Source organism: Protopterus annectens, chromosome 12.part0 (assembly GCF_019279795.1).
Source record: "Protopterus annectens isolate FY-2018-M chromosome 12.part0, PAN1.0, whole genome shotgun sequence".
Lineage (NCBI taxonomy): Eukaryota > Metazoa > Chordata > Ceratodontiformes > Protopteridae > Protopterus > Protopterus annectens.
Window position 1 is genome coordinate 537813566 of NC_056746.1, and position 19574 is coordinate 537833139.

The 19574-nt window shown below is 40.7% G+C and overlaps 1 protein-coding gene across 5 annotated transcripts in view; it reads left to right on the forward strand.

Moving 5' to 3' along the window:
- PRKAR1B (protein kinase cAMP-dependent type I regulatory subunit beta) overlaps positions 1 to 19574 on the forward strand; it is a 2005749-nt gene that overhangs the window by 1974007 nt on the left and 12168 nt on the right. For all 5 annotated transcript variants that reach the window (XM_044089686.1, XM_044089688.1, XM_044089687.1 and 2 more), the window contains one exon: positions 15932 to 16013. In XM_044089686.1, the coding sequence (XP_043945621.1) occupies positions 15932 to 16013 (82 nt within the window). The remainder of the gene's footprint in view (positions 1 to 15931; positions 16014 to 19574) is intronic.

Genomic DNA, 19574 nt, shown 5'->3' on the forward strand with positions numbered 1-19574 from the left:
TGACTAGTATTGGGTGATAGTGTAGTGTACTGGCTCACTTTCAGTTCTGCGCAGGAGTAGGCATGGCTCCGGTGATTGGCGTGAAAAGTTGCATATGAAATGAGGCATGACTGTCGTGCCATTCATATTAGGCAGTGAAATCATGCATACAATTAATGTGGCCCCGTTTACTCTTCCAGTGTAAATCTAAAGCTACAATTTCAGGAAACATAGCTCGGAGACAAGTGTACGTTACAAATAGCACCTTAAATGTAAAAGCATTCACTTTACAGTTATGTTATTGTACTATTCCAGTGTAAATCTAAAGCCACAGTTAAGTGTACTTGACAAATATCACCTTAAATGTAAAAGCATACACGTAGCTCAGTTACTTTCATGCGTTTCTTCACATATCAATATCATAACCTCCTCACACCTTGCAAGTCCGACTGTTGACAGTTATCACCTCGCAAATCATACTATTCAACTGTAAATGCCTGGTGTTCAGAAACCCATTTCAGTTGCACAATTACTAGTCCCTATTCATATATTCAACTTTAATATAGTTCACTATCATAAACATACCTGTAATGTAGCCCTGTGTGTCCATGCCTATGTTCGGAAATGCATTTTTATTTTAAATACAGCCTTGTCATACATTGTGCCAATTGCGGCATGTCTGGAAACATGTGTTATGTTCGGTAAAGCATTTTTATTTTAAATACAAGATTGTCATACATTGTGGCAGTTCAGAAACATGTTTTACATTCGTGAATGCATTTTTATTTTAAATACAGCAATGTCATACATGGCAATTGCGGCATGTTTTATGTTTGAAAAATGCATGTTTTCTTAGCATTCTCATACATTGGAATCAATATTCATTGACACCAGATGAATATTCAATAGGTCCGACTGATGGTACAACAACAGGGGAGGATTTTGGGCGGTGTTTGCTACTGCGTATCTGGTGAGTCAGTACACTACACTATCGCCCAGTATTGTGCTGCTGGTTTTGATGTAGTTATTAGTTTTCCCACTTTGCATCATGCACAGGGTTTTGGTGAGATGAAGGAGAATTCTCCAGAGGAGGCTTTGCTAGTGAGACATCTTGTCACTTTCTTTGTTTGAAGAGGACATGGGCTTCTGCATAGAACTGAAGTCGCTCCCCCTAGAAGATAATGAGTATACTCACAAATGCAACGTCCCTTCTCTGACTTCATGTTTTAGTACACACGTGTGTAGTTCCACACACAGCCCCCATAGAAGGCTACTGTGTAACCACAGCTTGGTAGTGCCACGTGCATGTCCCTCTTCCATATGATACATGTTGCACTGTCCGTGAAGGGAGTGAAATGCAAAACTGAAAGCACATAGGATAAACCTGAGTATAGACAAGATAGTTGTCATGGCAGCAAATGGGGGAAATCAGAAGAAGCTAAAAAGAGAGAGAGAGAACGGAAGATATTGGAAGAGGTTAATAGCCTCAGATGTCTGGGAGGGGAGGTTGAGGAAATGGGAAGTCTTAATGAGGAGGTCAAAGCTATAACCAGAGGGGCTGCAGCCAACTGGTACAGTGTCAGGGGTAATGTGTCACAGAAGAATGCCAAAGAAGCTGAAGAGTAAGGTGTACAAAACAGTGGTGTGACCAGTTTTGTAATGTGCAGAAACCTGGGCAGTGAGGCACAGCAGTTGAGGAAGCTAGAGGTAATGGAGATGAAGTGCCTGAGGTGTGTGGTAGGATGCAGCCTGTGGGAAAGATGAAGAGATAGTGACATCAGAGCACAAGCCAGAGGAGCTCCAATTGCAGAGAAAGTCAAAGAGAGCATGTGGTGGTTCAGGCACATGTGTAAAAAAGCGGAAGACTATTTGGTGAAGATGGTTTGGGAAAGACAGGAAGAAAGCTAGAGGAAATAAACTTGTCCAGCAAAGAGATGGAGAGATTGTGTGACAGAAACCTTGTGGCAGCCAGGGGTGACTTTTGATGAATATAGGAAAATGGCACTAAATTGAAAGAGGTGGCGACAGTTGATGTGGCACCCCAACCCCATGTAGAATAATTGAGGAAAAAAAGAGGTTCAAAATGACTGTAGCCATGACTTGGTGGGTAACAAAGACTCCTAAATAATTGAAGCTGGTGAATAACGTCCAGTAGGTAACTGCCAGTGGTAAATTCAAGATAGAAGGATGATATATATTCAAGATGGAAGGATGATAGGTGCATTATCATGGAATACAAGTAACAAGCCGAGCCTGGTCTGAACTCTGCCACTTATAAGTTTTGTGGCTATGTACAACGTACTTCATCTGGCAAGCTGTAAGAATCACATCGTGTCACATTATATGTGTCTAGGCATTTACTGATCATTTTACTGATTTCCACTTTAGCACAGAGAAAAAGAAAAATATTCATCTTTTTTTTTTTCTTTTTTGTTTGTATTTGTCCTCCATACTCCCCATCCATGACACTAGGGTGCTTTGCTCACAGCACCCTTCTCTTATGCAGTCATTGGACCTTAAAGAGAAGGGAATTTCTGCTGCAGTGACCAGTACTGTACTGCTGGTTTTGATGCAGTTATTTAATTTCACCACTTTGTATCATGCACAGGGTTTTGGTGAGATGAAGGAGAATTCTCTAGGGGAGGCTTTGTTACTGAGACGACATCTTGTCACTTTCTCTGTTTGAAGAGGGCATGGGCATCTGAGAGGCAGGCTCAGCTACTAGTAACATTTTGCTGTCCCTGTGCAGTGTGCTCACTAGTGGAGCCCCATCCTGGAGTAATATTGTGGTTACTGGTGAGAGAGTGTAGATTATGTCCGACTCATGACCGTCTAGGATACAAGCAGTACTGTATACCACAGCTTAGTGTCAACAGTCCGACAGGTTATGGGTCACACAGAGGCAACTGACTTGGATGGCAGGAAGGGTGCATTTACAGAGGTAAAAAAATGTGTCAGGGATGTCATGTGCAGGGCTAATAGGCAACAGAAATCAGTATTTGGCAATTCAGCAAACAGAAGAAGGAAAAAAAACTGCAGTTCTGAAGCTGTGCTGACTTAAAGGTGTTAGCATATAGAAGGTATAATGTGGAAGCAATAGAGAAAAAACATTGGAAGAAGCAGAGAAGAGCAAGGATAGGAAACAGCAGCCAGGTTTGTGAAGAAAGGGGAGAGGTCACTGTGCAGATATTGACTCCAAAAATGAAGTAAAATAAAATGAAAACTAGCAAGAGTAAAGAAAGCAGTGATGCAAATACTATATATCTTTAACTGTGATCTTAATATTCATAAACATTCATAGGTCTCAGGCTACCTCCTTACTAACAACCTCCTTTCCAATACTCAGCATGGTTTCTGACCAAACCATAGCACCACCACTGCCTTACTCTCCTTTACTAACACTATCCTTCAGCATAAAAACAATGGCCATCTCTCCTCTGCTACTTTCCTAGACCTATCTAAAGCATTTGACATGGTCCCACACAAACAACTTATCTCTGTCCTCAATAACCTATCCTTCTCACAATCAGTCACCAACTGGTTTCAGAGTTACCTGTCTGACTGCCAACAATCCGTTGTATGGCAGAATGACATATATCCCCAACTACCTGTCTCCATAGGGGTTCCCCAAGGATCCATCCTTGAACCCCTACTCTTCTCTGTTTTCACCAATAATCTAGCCTCTGCCACCAAACATGGCACACTCATACAATACGCAGATGACTCAACCATCATCTGCTCAGCCCAGTCCCTACCCAAACTGCAAAAAGTCCCACAGGAAGCCTTTTCCTCTGTTAAAACTTGGTTATCCGATGCCCAATTAATACTCAACCCAAACAAAACTAAACTACTCCTCTTCCAACCCACCAAACATACTCAAAACAACTCTCACTTTAACATCACAGCAAAAGACAACACCACTATATACCCAACTGAACACACCAAATTGCTAGGAGTGGAAATAGACAATAAACTAAAATTTGACATTCACATATCCATGACCATAAAAAAGTCCACAAAAAACTAGGAGCATTATACAGAAATAAGCAACTTCTCACCAAAGCAGCAAAGATTTCAATAGCAAATTCCCACCTTACTCCACCCTACTTTATGCCTCTCCAATATATACCAACCTAAGGCAATGCGATCTAAACAAGCTACAGACCTGCTACAACAAAATCACCAAATTCGCCACAGGGGCATCCTACCATAGTCACCACAGTCTCTCACTTGCTGAAGTGGGCTGGCTTGAACTCCCTCACCTCCTTCAATGGTATCAACTCTCACTCGTCCACAAACTAGTAAACCATCCACTAAATGTCCCATCCCTCCAGAATCTACTCCAACCCTATCGCACCACCAGACCACTAAGATCCAGCAACAAAAATCACTTGCAGATCACTAAAGCCAATAACTCTGCTGGTGAAGCACTATTCTCTTGCACCATAGCCAAATTATGGAACTCCCTCCCACCCACAATTACCTCCATACCATCATGCACCCACTTCAAAACTTTACTAAAAGCGCAACTAAAAACATGCTGGCTATGCCCTTGCAACTCCCACTGTAATATCACCCACCCCATCCAACCACTACCTTTCTTTCCACTCCACTAACTACCTTGATTATAGCAAGCTCAGATGCTCATAAGCCTAGTACTTATTATACAGCAGGAACTTCTTATTGTAACATTTGTTAATGTCTGTTATGTACTTCACAGATAAAGATTCTAGTTGTCTACTGATGTACTATGTTCTTCATCTGTAAATATGTTGTAAGTAATTGCTTTGTAAATTGTTAATCGCTATGTAATCCAATGTAACTACTGTCTGTTTATTTTAACTGTGGAGCTTTTCTCCCCCGGCCTCTGCTGAAAATGGACCTACGTCCAGTCGGACACTCCCGGTCAACAAATATAAATAAATAAATAAAGGAAGGAAGCCAAATGTGCATGACTGTAGCTAAGGCAATGAGATCAAAGGAGAAGAAATGCTCATCTGTCTGTGAAGGTGATGGTCACTGAGGAACTCCAGATAGAGTGATAGTGAAGAAGGCAGTAAAGCCTGACATAGCATATATAAAAGCTTTGACTATATCTCTTGACTATCTTGCTCCACCATTTTGTTTGTTTTATCTGGGTAGGTTGACTGGTCTGAAGACCAGTTCCAGCAACAAACCGAGCCAGAAAATGTAAAGTACACCTCACTAGACACCTGCAACAACTGGAGAGGCCGCAAAAGTACCTCACAAAGAGGATCTTAGGCCTTAAATACTTGTCCTATATGGACAGACTAAAAAAAACACCAAATATTCTCTGTCTCATATCGCCTACTTAGAGTTGTTCTCTGCTTGACTTGCAAAGCTATGTCTGACCCAGCTCTGTTAGAAGTGCTACAGCTAAAGAAATCCTAACCCCTCCTCACCATACGGTTCAGAGACCTCAACCTCATTACCACAATTCATAGGTTCATAGGTTCATACTAGGCTATCTGCCCTAGGGCATTTATAAGCCTAGCCAGAGTGTATTTGGCTTTCGCCACCCATTTTAAATGAATTTTGCTATGCCCTTTTTCGAGGTTAGTATACTGTGCCTCTGTCTAGCAGTGACACAGAAGTGATACCCGGGGTAAACCTACGATCTCCCATCCACTCATCAAGATTACTCTTGAAGAGAGTCATTGAGGAACTCTGCCTAACCTGGACTGGGATTTTATTCCAGAGTAAAGGGAGCCTCTGGGTTATGAATCTGTCCCTCCAGCATGTCCTATTTATTTCAGTACTGAGGTTCACGTCTCTCGAGCGCGTAGCTCGATGGGATTTGGATTTTCTGAGGTGCAGCATGTCCATTAATTCCGGGTTGGACATGGCTTTATACGTTAGGCACAGATCGCCTCTGAGCAGACGGTATGCCACTGAGTAGAGCTGGAGTTTCTTTAACCGGGCAGCATATGGCATCTGTTTGAGCCCTTTGATCCTCTTGGTGAGGTACTTTTGGGGTCTTTCCAGTTGCTGCAGGTGTCTGGTAAGGTATATCCCAAAAGGGGTATTGTACTCCATTATGTGCCTGATGAGGGATGAGTAAAGAGGCACGATGACCTCCCCTGATCTAGATGTGAATCCCTTCATGATTAAGTGGGCTATATAAAATGTTTTTCTAACCACTTTGCCATGTGGTTTTCAAATGAGAGATTGCTATCAACTTGGGTCCCCAGGTCCCTAATTACGTCTAACATACTTAATGGATTACCACCTATGTGGTAATTTGTGGGCACTTTGTTTTTGCCAAAGGGGATGACTATACACTTTTTGGCGTTTAGCTTGAGGCCATGACTCTGGCACCAGTTGTCTGTTTCTATGAGGCCCTTTTGTAGGATGCTTGTGTCGGCTGGAGAGTCGATTATGGTGCCTAGTTTGCAGTCATCTGCGAACTTGGTCAGCCACAGTCCTTCCATGTTGGCCTGTACCTCTGAGAAATGTATACCGAAAAAGAGAGGTCCTAGGACTGAGCCTTGTGGGATGCCACTTGTAACTGGTTTGGAGTCTGACATGACTCCAGCAATTCTAACCATGTGGGTTCTGTCCTTGAGCCAGTTTGCAACCCATCTAGTGACAATGGGGTTTATATTTAAGCTGGTGAGCTTATCTATAATGCCCGAGTGAGGTATTGTATCGAAGGCTTTTGCGAGGTCCAGGTAGGCTGTGTGGACCACCTTCCCCTCGTCAATGGCCTTGGTGACTGTTTCAAAGAAATCGACCAGGTTTAAGAGGCAGGATCTGCCCTTAACAAAGCCGAACTGGGTAGGATCCGGTGTCTGTAGGTCCCCAATATCTTTATTTATGAGGTCCATGATGACCCTTTCCATAGCTTTGCAGACCAAGCTAGTCAGGCTTATGGGGCGATAGTTTCCAGGATCCGTTGAGGCACCACCTTTGTGGAGAGGGACGACTGTTGCTGTACGCCACTCTTTGGGTACATATCCTGTAGTAAGGCTGAGATTGAACAGTAGTTTTATGTTTGGGTTTAGCTCTTCTTGGAGTTCATGTAGGACGCAGCCCGGGACACCGTCTGGTCCCATTGATGCTGTGTTTTTTGCTTTGGAGAGGGCGGCTTTTACCTGAGCATCTGAGATGTCGGGGGGGCAGCACTCTGCTGGGATAGATATTTGCCCTTTTGGTGGGGGCGGGGGGGTTGCACTGAACCTGTCAGCTAGGATGTTGGCAATGTCTGTGGGTTCGGTGTATTTTTTGTCATTTTGGACTAATTCTGAGCATATCTGGGAATTCCCACCCAGGTTCCTAACATAACTAAAGAAAGCCTTGTGATTATCCTTAGTGTCCTGTGCAATTTTTCTCTTGAAGCTGGCCTTAGACGATTTTATGAGTGCCCATAGTTTTTTGCTAATACTGATCAGAGATGCCTTCCCTTCTTGGGATTTTGCTCTATCATTTAGTAGCTTCCTCCTTCTATTGTATAGTTTGTTTATGGCTGGGGTCCACCAGACAGTATGTCTGCCTTTGGAGGATTGGGACTTGGTTTTATTTGGGATTGCATGATCCATGCATTCCTGAAGGTGTTCATAGAATGCGTTTATAAAGGATTCTGCAGTCTGGGCCGTATTTTCCACAGGCCCGGGGGCTTTGAAGGATTCCACCTCAGTTTTGAGGACTGTGAAATTTGCTTTAGAGAAGTTTTTCACTGTGGTTTTCTGGGCAGGGGGTGGGGTCGGGATGTGAATATCCAGAGAGATTAGTTTATGGTCTGATTTTACCAGTGAGGGATATACTTCTGGTCTGGAGCATAGAGCCCCCATGTTGGTGATGATCAGGTCCAGTATGTTTTCCCCTCTTGTGGGAGTGGTAACAAGTTGTTCCATAGCATTTGAGTTTATAAATTCTAGGAACCTTTGGGCTAGGGTGTTGGAGCTAGAGTAATGCTCCCAGTCTATGTTTGGGTAGTTGAAGTCGCCCAATATAATGGTGTTTGGAGAGACCTTCATATTTTCCAGTGTTCTCAGGAAGGCCGAGTGGGGTTCCTGGGTTTGGGAGGGTGGTCTGTAGCAGGCTATAAACTGGAAGGCAGTTTTACCCACTGTTAGCTGCACATGGATAGTCTCTGATGCTTTGTGCTGTGCCACCAACCTGGAGCTGTGGGTATCTTTGATGAATATTGATACTCCAAACAGACGTAAATCAGAGAAATGAGCAACTTCACCAACACAAACGAACTCACACTTATACTCTCAATAAATCACACTCCACTCACGTTTCCGTGTTAGGACACAAAACAGTCCTTGTTCAATAGTTGGTCGAATTTATTGTTTAAAATTTTAAAGACTTTAAATCGCTTATTTAAACATACATTTTGGGACTGTCCCAACTTCATCAAGTACAAACCTCCCCCACTATATCTACTCCACCCAGCTGATCTGTTAAATTAACTCCATCAAGGTTTAGAATTACTGTCTTAGAACCAGTTTTAAAGTGACTATGAATTGTTACTTCAAATGTTCTTTTGTGTACACAAATTTTGTTTTCTATTTGTTTTTTCGTTATTCTGCTTATTTTTACTTGTTTTCTTCTTTTTAATTTTAAGATGAAATAAGAATAGAAATAGAATATGGTTACTGTTGATATCCGAACTATTTACAAAAATCTATATCTATATAAATCTAATTAATATAATGTATAAATATATAAAATATATAAAATGTATAAAATATATAAAATATGCCTTTTGCAATTTTCTTTTAAGAAAGATTTTATTACTTTCAAACAATTTCTTTAAAAACAATTTATAAAATTATTTCAATTATAAATTGTGACCTGTAACGTACTAAATAGTTTTTGAAAAACCAGGATAGATAAATATAAATATAAACGTAAATATTAATTTAAATGTAAATGTAAATTAGAAATTGCCTAGTTTTTAAAAAAAAATATTTTATATATTTATACATTATATTAATTAGATTTATATAGATATAGATTTTTGTAAATAGTTCGGATATCAACAGTAACCATATTCTATTTCTATTCTTATTTCATCTTAAAATTAAAAGATGGAAGAAAGAAGAAGAAAAAACAAGTAAAAAATAAGCAGAATAAACGGAAAAAACAAATAGAAAAACAAAAATTTGTGTACACAAAAGAACATTTGAAGTAAGAGATTCATGGTAACCAAACAATCTAGCACATAGTCACTTTAAAACTGGTTCTAAGACAGTAATTCTAAACCTTGATTGGAGTTAATTAATTAACAGATCAGCTGGGTGGAGTAGATATATTAGTGGAGCGTAGAGTGGGGGAGGTTTGTACTTCTGATGAAGTTGGGACAGAGGTCCCGACGAAAAATGTATGTTTAAATAAGCGCATTTAAAGTCTTTTAAAATTTTAAACAATAAATTCTTTCGACCAACTATTGAACAAGGACTGTTTTGTGTCCACGGAGGTGTGCTATTCAGTACGTGGAAGGAGTGGTGATTGGCATTGGAGTATAAGCGGTGTGAGTTCGTTTGTGTTGGTGAATATTGATACTCCCCCTCCTTTTGTGGTTCGGTCCAAGTTTTGGGGCCGAAAAGAATGGTATGAGGTATAACCTGGTAGTGCTGGGGTGCTCTTGGGACCCTTGAACCAGGTTTCTGTTACTGCACAGATATCGATGTTCTCCATGCTAAGGAGAGTTTCGAGTGCATGCATCTTGAGGTTTAGACTTCTGGCATTGAGTAGCATTACTCTTAGTTTCTTATCCCTTGGGATACCTATGGAGGTGGGTTTGTCTTTTGAGCCTTGCCTAAAAAAGGCACTATGGGGGTGGCAAGAGCCTTTGCCAATATCTGAAAGCCCAGGGGTGACAGGTGCAAGCCGTCCCTAGTGAAACATCGTGGCTTGGCATTGGATCCCCTTTGAATGACACCAATACTTAAGCCAATTGTTGAAATTGATCATCTTGTCTTCATATTGTGGCATCATTCTTGGTGAGGGTAAGATGCTACTCAAGGTCAGGGTCATACTGGCCTGGGCTACATGCTCAGAGAGCTCCTCTATGTCTCTTTTCATGTAGTCCAGGGAGGTACGTCTCAGGTCATTCACACCAGCAAGGACAATGACCGAGTCATATTTGTACTTGCCTTGGAGTGACCTGAGTGCTTGTGTTATGTGGTGGATCCTAGCGCCCGACAGGCAGCTCACCGTGGCCTTCTCCTTGTTCAGCCTGGTGAGCGGGACGTCAGTGTGCCTGACGATAGAGTCACCTATTACAAGTGTATCAGGTGTGTTGTTTAGCTTTAAGGGCTGTGACTGTTCTGCACACTAGCTTTGTGAGCTATGTGTTGCACGTGTTTTGTTTTGGGGTAGCGGTTGCTTGGGTTTCTGCTTTGGAGGTCTCTGCTGCTTAGGTAGATTTTTATTTAGAGCCTCCGACTATGTTTTTGTGTGTTTATGTGTTTGGTTTGCTGTCGTGTTAGGTCTTTGTGAGACTGGAATTGTAGTGAGTGTGGTTTCCTTCTCCTCCTAACTGGTTACGCCAGTACTGAGTTGAGAGAGCTTAGCCTCCAGTTTGGCTATATGGTTGCATCTCTCGCATGTGTTGGAATTTGTTGGGAGGAGGAGAGGGTTGTCTGTGTACATGAGGCAGTTGTAACATTGCCTCAAGATTCCCAGATTCACCAGCTGGACCGGAGAGGAGATTGACAACTGACCTTTGGACATGCTAGAATAGTAATGGGAATTCCTTTATAATTGAAAAAAAGGGCCAACGGGGGGAGCAAGGTACTCAAGGGGAGTTTTGTGAGGGTGTAGTGCTTTTAATTTTTAGTGCTGACGTATATAATTGCTTTAGTGAGCAAGTGCCAGGCTTTAGAGTAGGAATAGGGTGTTTATTATGAGAACTAAATCAGTTGTAAGGGAAAAAGTGAAGAGCAGACTTTGTGGAGCCCAGAATGTTTTAAACCCAATTAAGCGGAGCTGCCCGATGCTGCGCTATGCGCAAAATCGCTCAAAGTGGGTTTTATACAGGGGGACTTGAAAGAGCTAGAAATTGGCCCAAAACGGCCAATAGACTACCAGATTCTTGTGCTGGGAACACTCCTCCAGGGATAGATAGGCTGCTGTAAGCTCCCACTGCCACTGGTGAACAAAGAAGCCTCCCTTTATCCAAGAAAGGAAATGGGCAACACAGGAACTTTCCAAAAGTCCAGAATACAGCAAAGCCTGTATTTGGACTACTCTAGGTCAGGAAAGACGGGAAACAAGGATAATTTTTTTTTTTTTTCTTTTTTGCAACAAACAGCAGGAAAATGCATAAATATGTAACACAGGCTAGCGCACTTGAGTATGTAGCCTCAACAGGTAAATGCAACAAACAGGACAAATTTTAAAAGTGCAGGTGCAAAAACAACTTTAAACAGTTTAAAACAGTTCAAGAAGCAGAAATACTTGCAGTTTAGCTAGATCGGACAGTCGCCCAGGTAGTAGCAGGAATAAAAACACTTTTATCAGGTTAGCAGTCGCTCTATTAGCCTCTCTGCTGCTAGCACCACTCTGCAGGACCACGGGGAGCTTGGCTGAGTAGTAACAAGCGCAAAAACCGCGCCAAAGCGGGTTTTATACAGGGGGACTTGAAAGAGCTAGAAAATGGCCCAAAACGGCCAGTAGACTATCAGATTCTTGTGCTGGGAACACTCCTCCAGGGATAGATAGGCTGCTCTAAGCTCCCCATTGCCACTGGTGAACATGCTGGAGGGACAGGTTCATAACCTAGAGACTGCCCATGCTATGGAGCAGACTTCCCATACATGTCAAGCAGAGCACCTCACTGACCCTCTTCAAGATAAATCTTGATGAGTGGATGGGAAACAGAAAATTCACCCCGGGGATAACTCCAGTGGCTCTACTCAACAGAGGCACTGGGAACTAAGATTGGGTGGCACTATGCCAGGGTAATCCTATGGCTAGGCTTGTAAAGGCCCCATGGCCATTAGCCTAGTACACACCTGTGAACCTATGTAGATTTAACTTTACAATGTTTGATTAATATTTGAGTTTATAGTATTATAAAAATCATATTTTTCACAGCTGTAAGGGAAGTGTCTCCCCCATACTAACCTGTCTGAGTCAAAAAGACCTAAACAAAATGGAATCTTGTTACAACAAGATTGCCAAATTTGCCACTGAAACCACACATAGGTCCCATCATTGTATATCCCTAAAACAGCTCAGTTGGCTAGAGCTACCCCTTGTATTACCACTAAATCAAATCTCAACAGCAAAAACGCTCTATGACCTACCAGATAAAATTCCAGCCCTTCAGAACATTATTGAGCCTTACAGAACCTCCAAAGAACTAAGATCTAGCAGCCAAAATCTAATAAAAGTAATCAGACACAAAAATGAAGAAGGTGAATCCCTATTTGCCTGCACAGTAGCCCAGGCCTGGAATACACTTCCAAGCCACATAACCGCCACGACCTCTCCGAAACAATTTAAGCACCTCCTAAAAAACACTACTCCAATAATTGGCTATGCTCATGCTACTCCCCAGGTTAATCCAGACCATGGCAAATCACTAAGATCCCCACCAATATATATTTAATCCTACAAAGCACTGTAAAGTTCCTTGTAGAATTAACCTCTACTGGCCATATGAATGAAGAATTCTTCCTTACAAAACTGAATCCTAGTAAACCGTAACCTCCTAATCTAAGACTATATATCTCTCAGATTGTATCTTAACAATTAAACAACCAACTCTAGATCTTTTTCCTAGCAAACACCTGCTCTTTTGATGCTCTCCCTACTTGGGAAAAAAAATTATTAATTTTTGTATGACTGCCTACTTATGACCTATTGTTTAGACTAAGAATCTAGCAATCATTTTTATGTGACCTATGTATTATGTGATATTTAACTGTGTATGACTATTTGCTGCATAGAATCAAACTAACAACTTGTAACTTTGACATTAACCTCTATTGATGCTTATTACATCTGTACCAAATGATTTAACCAACTTGTAATTTAACTAACTTGGAGCTTTTCTCCCCGGGCCTCCTCTAAAAATGGAACTGCGTCCAGTAGGACTCTCCCGGTTAACTAATGTAAAATAAAATAAATAAAAGTACAGTTTTTTTAATAAAAAAAAATATATTAGAACAAAAATGTTGCACTTCATATATTAGTATACATACTGTATCTTGCTTAAGAGAAGTCAGGGTGTAAAGGAGTCATAAGTGTCCCATATTAAACAGCATGTGAGAAATAATGTGGTCCATTTTATAATGAAGTTAGGAACGATGTTCTTATTCAGCTAGAATTAAGAAGAGGTTAGTAGTTATCAGAATTTGTTTACATATTTACACTAGTAGGTTTTTTTTAGAAAAAATTTAATATTCACAAGATGAAAAACATTTCCTACCCTAGAAATGTTTATTTATTCGTTTATTTGTTAACCAGGGCATAGCACTGATCCCGAATGGACAATTTTCTGGCTTGGCCTGGGTGAGCAAAAAGCCAGACAGTTTACATAGTAGGACAACATACAAAATCAACATAAAAACATACTCAAGATTTCAGAAAGAACCCCTGCCACAGGCAGTAAGAGCTGTGGCCTAAAGGGATTATTTTTGCAATGCAGGAAAATACATTTCAGAGATGTGATAACCATAATAAGAAAAGACCTATTTATTAGATAATCTGCATGTTTCTCAATCACCTGTAACTACTGTATGTGCTAATCAGCACTTCCCTGTGGTAGTTAACATTGGCAACACCTGCATTGTGTTGGCACAGTCATCCCTCATTCACTTTCTGACGCAGATGTACACATTCAGATTTACAAAGACACCTCTTACCTGTCCTTAGATTACAGAACATTGTTGATTCATCTTCTTATTTTTGTCCCTGCCCTGTTAAATTAAGCAATTCTTACAGTCAGTTAATAATGCCAGACATTAGAGATTCATTTGTATTATTTTCATAAAATGCATCCTGATGCTAGACCTTTTGCTCTGTTCTTTTTATGTGACTCCAAGTAATACTTTAAAATTCTCCCCGATGTCATCTAGCATTCCTCCCCACTTTGTCCCTAGACTTTCCCTCACATGCCCCCCCTCAACTACCCTAATTTTACAGAATGCTGCTATTGTTGCCTCTGATGCCTTTCCTGTCCCTCGTAACTCAGAAACTGTTGGAAGCAGTGAATAATAACTTGCATTAGAGTTTTATACTTTTTATTGTATAAAAATTACACTGTATGACTAAGCTCTCATCATAGAGGGTTATGGCTTCTGCTTAATAAGCAACTTCCTGTGCCAAGGGTGTAGGTTTCAAACCCTCCTTTTACTTTAACATTTCTTTTTTACAAACACTTAAGGTAGTATACCAGGAGTACCGCTGGTGTCTAGATGTGTTTCAGGGGCTAATACTCTGCTAAAGAGTTGTTTGTAAGTGCTGAGGGTACTGGCTTTAAAACCTCTGAAGTGCTTTTAGGGTACAGTGTACAGAGTATCCCTGGTATCTAGTAATCCTCTCCTCCCTTGGGAATATTGCAGAATTTTCTCATTAGTCGAGACGAATATGGAGGTGTTACAGGCCCCCCCACAAACACGCACACGCACACACACACACACACACACACACACACACACACACACACACACACACACACACACGCTAGCGCGAGCACACACGCACCTGCGATCAACCCAACATGACAAATTGTCTTCTAAACTGCTTGGCACTTATCTCTAATGTGATATCGACCATTGGAAGTAATGGATGAATGAGAGCTTTTGGTCGTTTTCATTAACACGTCTGGTTAAAGTAGCTCACACAGCAATTCTTGGAATCATAAATGTTTTACCATAGGCATTTTCAGTGGAGAGCATGTGGCTAAATAGCATAAGCCGCTCTCCTGGGAATGCCTCATTTGCATTTCTGGTATGCCTCACAGACAGCCCGCCATGGTACTGCACCATTTCATGGAACAGCAGGTGCAGTAGGACTGTCTCAGTATTAGAAATGGTTACCTTGAGGTCTACACCATGCTTACACTTAGTACCAACCATTCTGAGTCAGCCCCATAGTTTTGGTTACATTTGATCTTATGTAGTAAAACAAGTCTGTAGTCTGATTAATGGAACAATTGTAAGTTACAGTGTCTCTAAGTCAGGAATATTGGGAACTGAGCAGGATTGATATTCCACTGTCACAAAGACTGACATAAATAGGCTGCTGATTATCACATTACAGGCTTAACTTCATTGGCATTGATATTAATGGAATGCCTAGTAAAGGGTTAGAGGGACCTTAGTGATGTAAGGAGCTCCCTAAGTGCTTCCATTAACTAGATGACAATGCACTAATTAAAAGGCTTCGTTAAAGTTTCCAAGTCGAGACTCGTATGCAAACTATGAAGTTATTCTTGAGGTGGTAACTGTGCATCAGTTTGTTAGAATGCATGCCAGGATTACAGCATGCAGAGTTTCATTTAAGGAGGGGAAAGAGGATGACACTGGTATGCCACAAAGATCCTAATACATTAGTTTATTAATAATGCTACTGATGGAACATTTTGTTAATGGTGTGGTGATCTGCAACAAAGTCTAAAAAAAGTTGAAAGGATTTTAAGAGAACCTGAAAAATGTCAAATACAGAGAAACTCAATCTGTATACCAGAGGTACGACTGTAAAATGCCCTTTGGTCAATTTCTGTTAAATTCCCTGAAGGGCAAAGCACAATTAAAGGGTGGTGGTGTAATGAGGCATGTAGGCATTATGACAACATATGTGAGGTAGATGCAAAAAAGAGGAGTAATGTTCGTTAATTCTTAACTGGTGTGTGTGCGTGTGTTTAACTGGTGTGTGTGTGTACGTGTGTTTGTGTGTGTGCGTGTTTGTGTGTAAAAAAGTTAGTAATAAAACAAGTTAACAGTTTTTCTGAATTTTTGTCTTTTAGGGTACAGCTTCAGTTTTGCAGCGCAGATCTGACAATGAAGAGTATGTGGAAGTTGGAAGACTTGGTCCCTCAGACTACTTTGGTGAGTAAAAAGTTATAATTTTCTAATAAAACGGACAAACGAACGAATGAATAAATAAATGCTGAGTACGCTATACATTACTTCCCTTACCACTGAGCAGACTACTTGGTGTCTTGTTTTCAACAGCCTGATTGTGCAGTCTGATTTTATGTTCATTTGTGCTTTTATGTGCACCTTTAGTTTTGTTTATACTTTGCAGAGAATTTACCAGCTGCCCTGGTTATATAGTAGGGCAGTAGCACATATTTTTATTTATTTATGGTTTGTAGAAGTACAGACCTTTGATGGACTAGAAGGGAAGATTGTGGGTTCCTGCAGGATGCATTACAAACTAACTCTTCGGGTGACCGGAGTGGCCATGATGCATTAATATTAAATAAGTGAGTAGGCCTGACCTTGTACAGCTTGTGTGTGTTGAATTAAAGGTGGGTATGGCAAATCAGGGAAAACATCACCTGTGGAGATGGTGAGCCTGTATGTCAGCACTTCATAATAGTAGGCCTTAATGGACTTACCTTATTCTAAATTAATATGCTGGAAACCATAGCTCTTTGAAGACTAGTTTTTTTCTGAGGCACTCAGGCATTGACTGCCTTCTGTGAACCTCAGTGGGCGACTGATGCAGGCCACTAACGGTGGTGCTGGTGGGAGGAAAAACTGTCAGAAATGTAGAAGCAGTCATGAGAAAGATATCTCTTGTTTGAATGACCATTTTTATTTTCTTTTTCTATTTTTAACCAAGTATTCCCGCTAGTCAGACATACTTATTTACAAGGGCATCCTGGGAGTACTGTCTAGTTATTCACCTGCTGGGAAGGGATCAAACTAAGATCTTTAATATAATGTTCATTAACAACTCAAAGTCCTAGTTTTCTGCTCTGCGCTGCAGGATTATTGTTAAGGTTACTCTATTTCTGGAATCTGTTTATTATTTTGGTATTAACTGTTGCATTTAGAACAAAGTGTTTTTCTGATTAACTATTACGGAGAACCCCTGTGTCATACCCCTTGCAGCAGTCTTGCCTTCTAGTTTTACATTATGGCCTTGTGGTCCACAAATACCTTTCTATGCACAAATTGCACAGTTTTGTACTTTAATAAATTATTTAACTGTGTGGTTATTTTATTTGACTTCTCTGTCTCATTTCCTCTAAAGTGTAAATACTTTTTTAAGTCAGTAATTGGGGCTTATAGCACAGCCTGGCTAATTTCTTATGCATAGGTAGCTGTCCTATGCAAATATTAAGGCAGTTCTTTTCAGTGTTTAATGTAGCAAACTGTAATATATATAAAACACTGATCTTTCTAAAAGGCTGTATGCACAAATGTTAGGGATGGGTAGCCAGTTGTGTTTGTTTGTTTTTTTTTTTTAACACAACCCATCACCTTTACAGTGGAACATCCATGCACTGGCATATGAAGATGACCCGAAGGATTTTTCACCTTCCCCCAGCAGTTCTTGCTTTTAGCTTTGCATGTGGGACTGAATTCCAGTTGTTATTCAGTTCATGCACTCGGCTACCAAAGAAAAAAGCATATATCATCTAGTATTCTTATATAGATCAGTGACTACTTCTGGATGACAGCATCCTCACTAGGTCCACAAACTGTGCTTGTCAACAGATTTCTGGCCGAGACATGTGCTTCCATTGCCAACTGTGTTCTAGAGCCAGACACAACACTTTCACTTGCCAAGTCTGCTGAGGTTTTACTTAGGCCGTGTACTGGCAGAGGCAGAAAGCACACATTCTTTCTTCTTCAAAAGGTTGGAAGGGTAGAGTAAAATCAGGGAAAGCAGATATATTCCTCGATGTTAGTGCCATATTCATCTGGCTCTAAATCTCCTGTTATCTCTGAAATAGTTGGAACATGTATGCCAGAAAAAGAGTAAACAAAAAGAGGATGATCTACTCTGTACGATGTACAAACTAAAAGGAATATCTGCTAGATGCTGTCAAACTGTGTCATCTCCATTTTTTTTCTGGTTTTCCAACACCACCTAATACACAGAAGTCTTTCAGTGAGAAAGGCTTCATGCTAGAAGTAAGCCTGTCCCCTTTTATTTGCACCATTTTGGAGCTTCCTTTTAGTATAATTATGTGCAGTACCTGTAGCAGGGGTACCAGCACCTCTTTTATAGTCTTTATTGACCCCCAAATTAAATTGACAGCAGCAGCATTCCGTCTTTCCCAGGACATGCAACATTTACAGTCCTGTTGCATGTTCTTAACTGAGTAGCTAACATCACCTGAAGGATCCTCTGTTCTTTATTAGAGCATTTTAAGATTTTTGCTTACCTCACACATCAATCTCCAGGTCCAAGGGCAGATTTCATTATTGATTGCATACTGGAAAGTGCGCCCTACCTGCTGTTTTGTGTATATTGGCCAACTATGGCTATTCTTTGTCTTTGTTTATGATGATGTGAACGTTCAATAATGCAAAGTTTCAATGTTCAGTGAAATGCCGTTTGGTGGCCATTTCTTTCAGTCGCTGAACATACCTCCTGCAACACAGCCATAGTATTCCTGTGGACAAAACCCATTTGCATGTCCCCAGTTTCCAATGAGGATCAAAAGCAAAGATGTGTTGAGCATGGATACCATTCTCAATGCATGCACTATTAAGTACACATATTCAAACTCGGGTCTCTTGGATCATAGTAATGGTTTTGTTTTATATGTCACCGGCATAGGCTAAGGCTATCTAAAGTAACACAACTAATCACATAGTCATATTTTCCTACTGAGACATGTGACAGGCCTTTTTATTTTTGAATCTCTAATTAACTTTTAGTAGTTATCAACATTCCATAGTTTGCAGATAGATCAAACTCCTATTTAAAATGTATTCAAGTGCTTATGTAACTAATATTTGCACGTATTCCATAAAAACAGATGTCACATAAAGCCGAGTGAGTTTTAGAGCATGAAAGATGTTATTATTAAAGATTTTCTAACGAAGATAATGCTGCAAATAATAGGAATTGAAAACTAAATCAAAGAAATGTGTTTTAGGGACGTCCTGAAAGTGCTTATTGTCAGAGACTTCAAAAAAAAAGAAAATGTTATCCAAAGGTGTGGAGCCTGTATACAAAAGAGTATGCACACAAAGACTAAAGTCCTTGGAATGACCAACAGACCCAGGGTGTTAGCTTAGAGTGTGCAAGGGGGAGGTGGCTTGATACCAGACACTCTTTCTGTTGGAGCCTATCACATGTGACATTGAGTGGATTAGAACCAGGATATAAAACTAATGCAAGTCTGCACAAGCAGTCAGTACACATTCTGCACAACTTGTGTAATAGTCTGGTAATAGCCTGGCTAGAGAATTATTTGCTAACTTGAAGTGGTCAGCTTGTGATTCAGGAAGCCCCAGTTACAAGGAGTTAGAGTAATCCAAGTGCAAAGTGACCAAAACAGGGGATCATGTTGTGAATCTGGAAGCTGTAGTTGCAAGATGTTGCAATAATCCAGGTTTGAAGGGACCAGGCAGGTGGTCAGAAGGTGAGATTGGAATCTATCTACATGGAGTTGTAGTAGGCCAGGTGAGGATAGACCA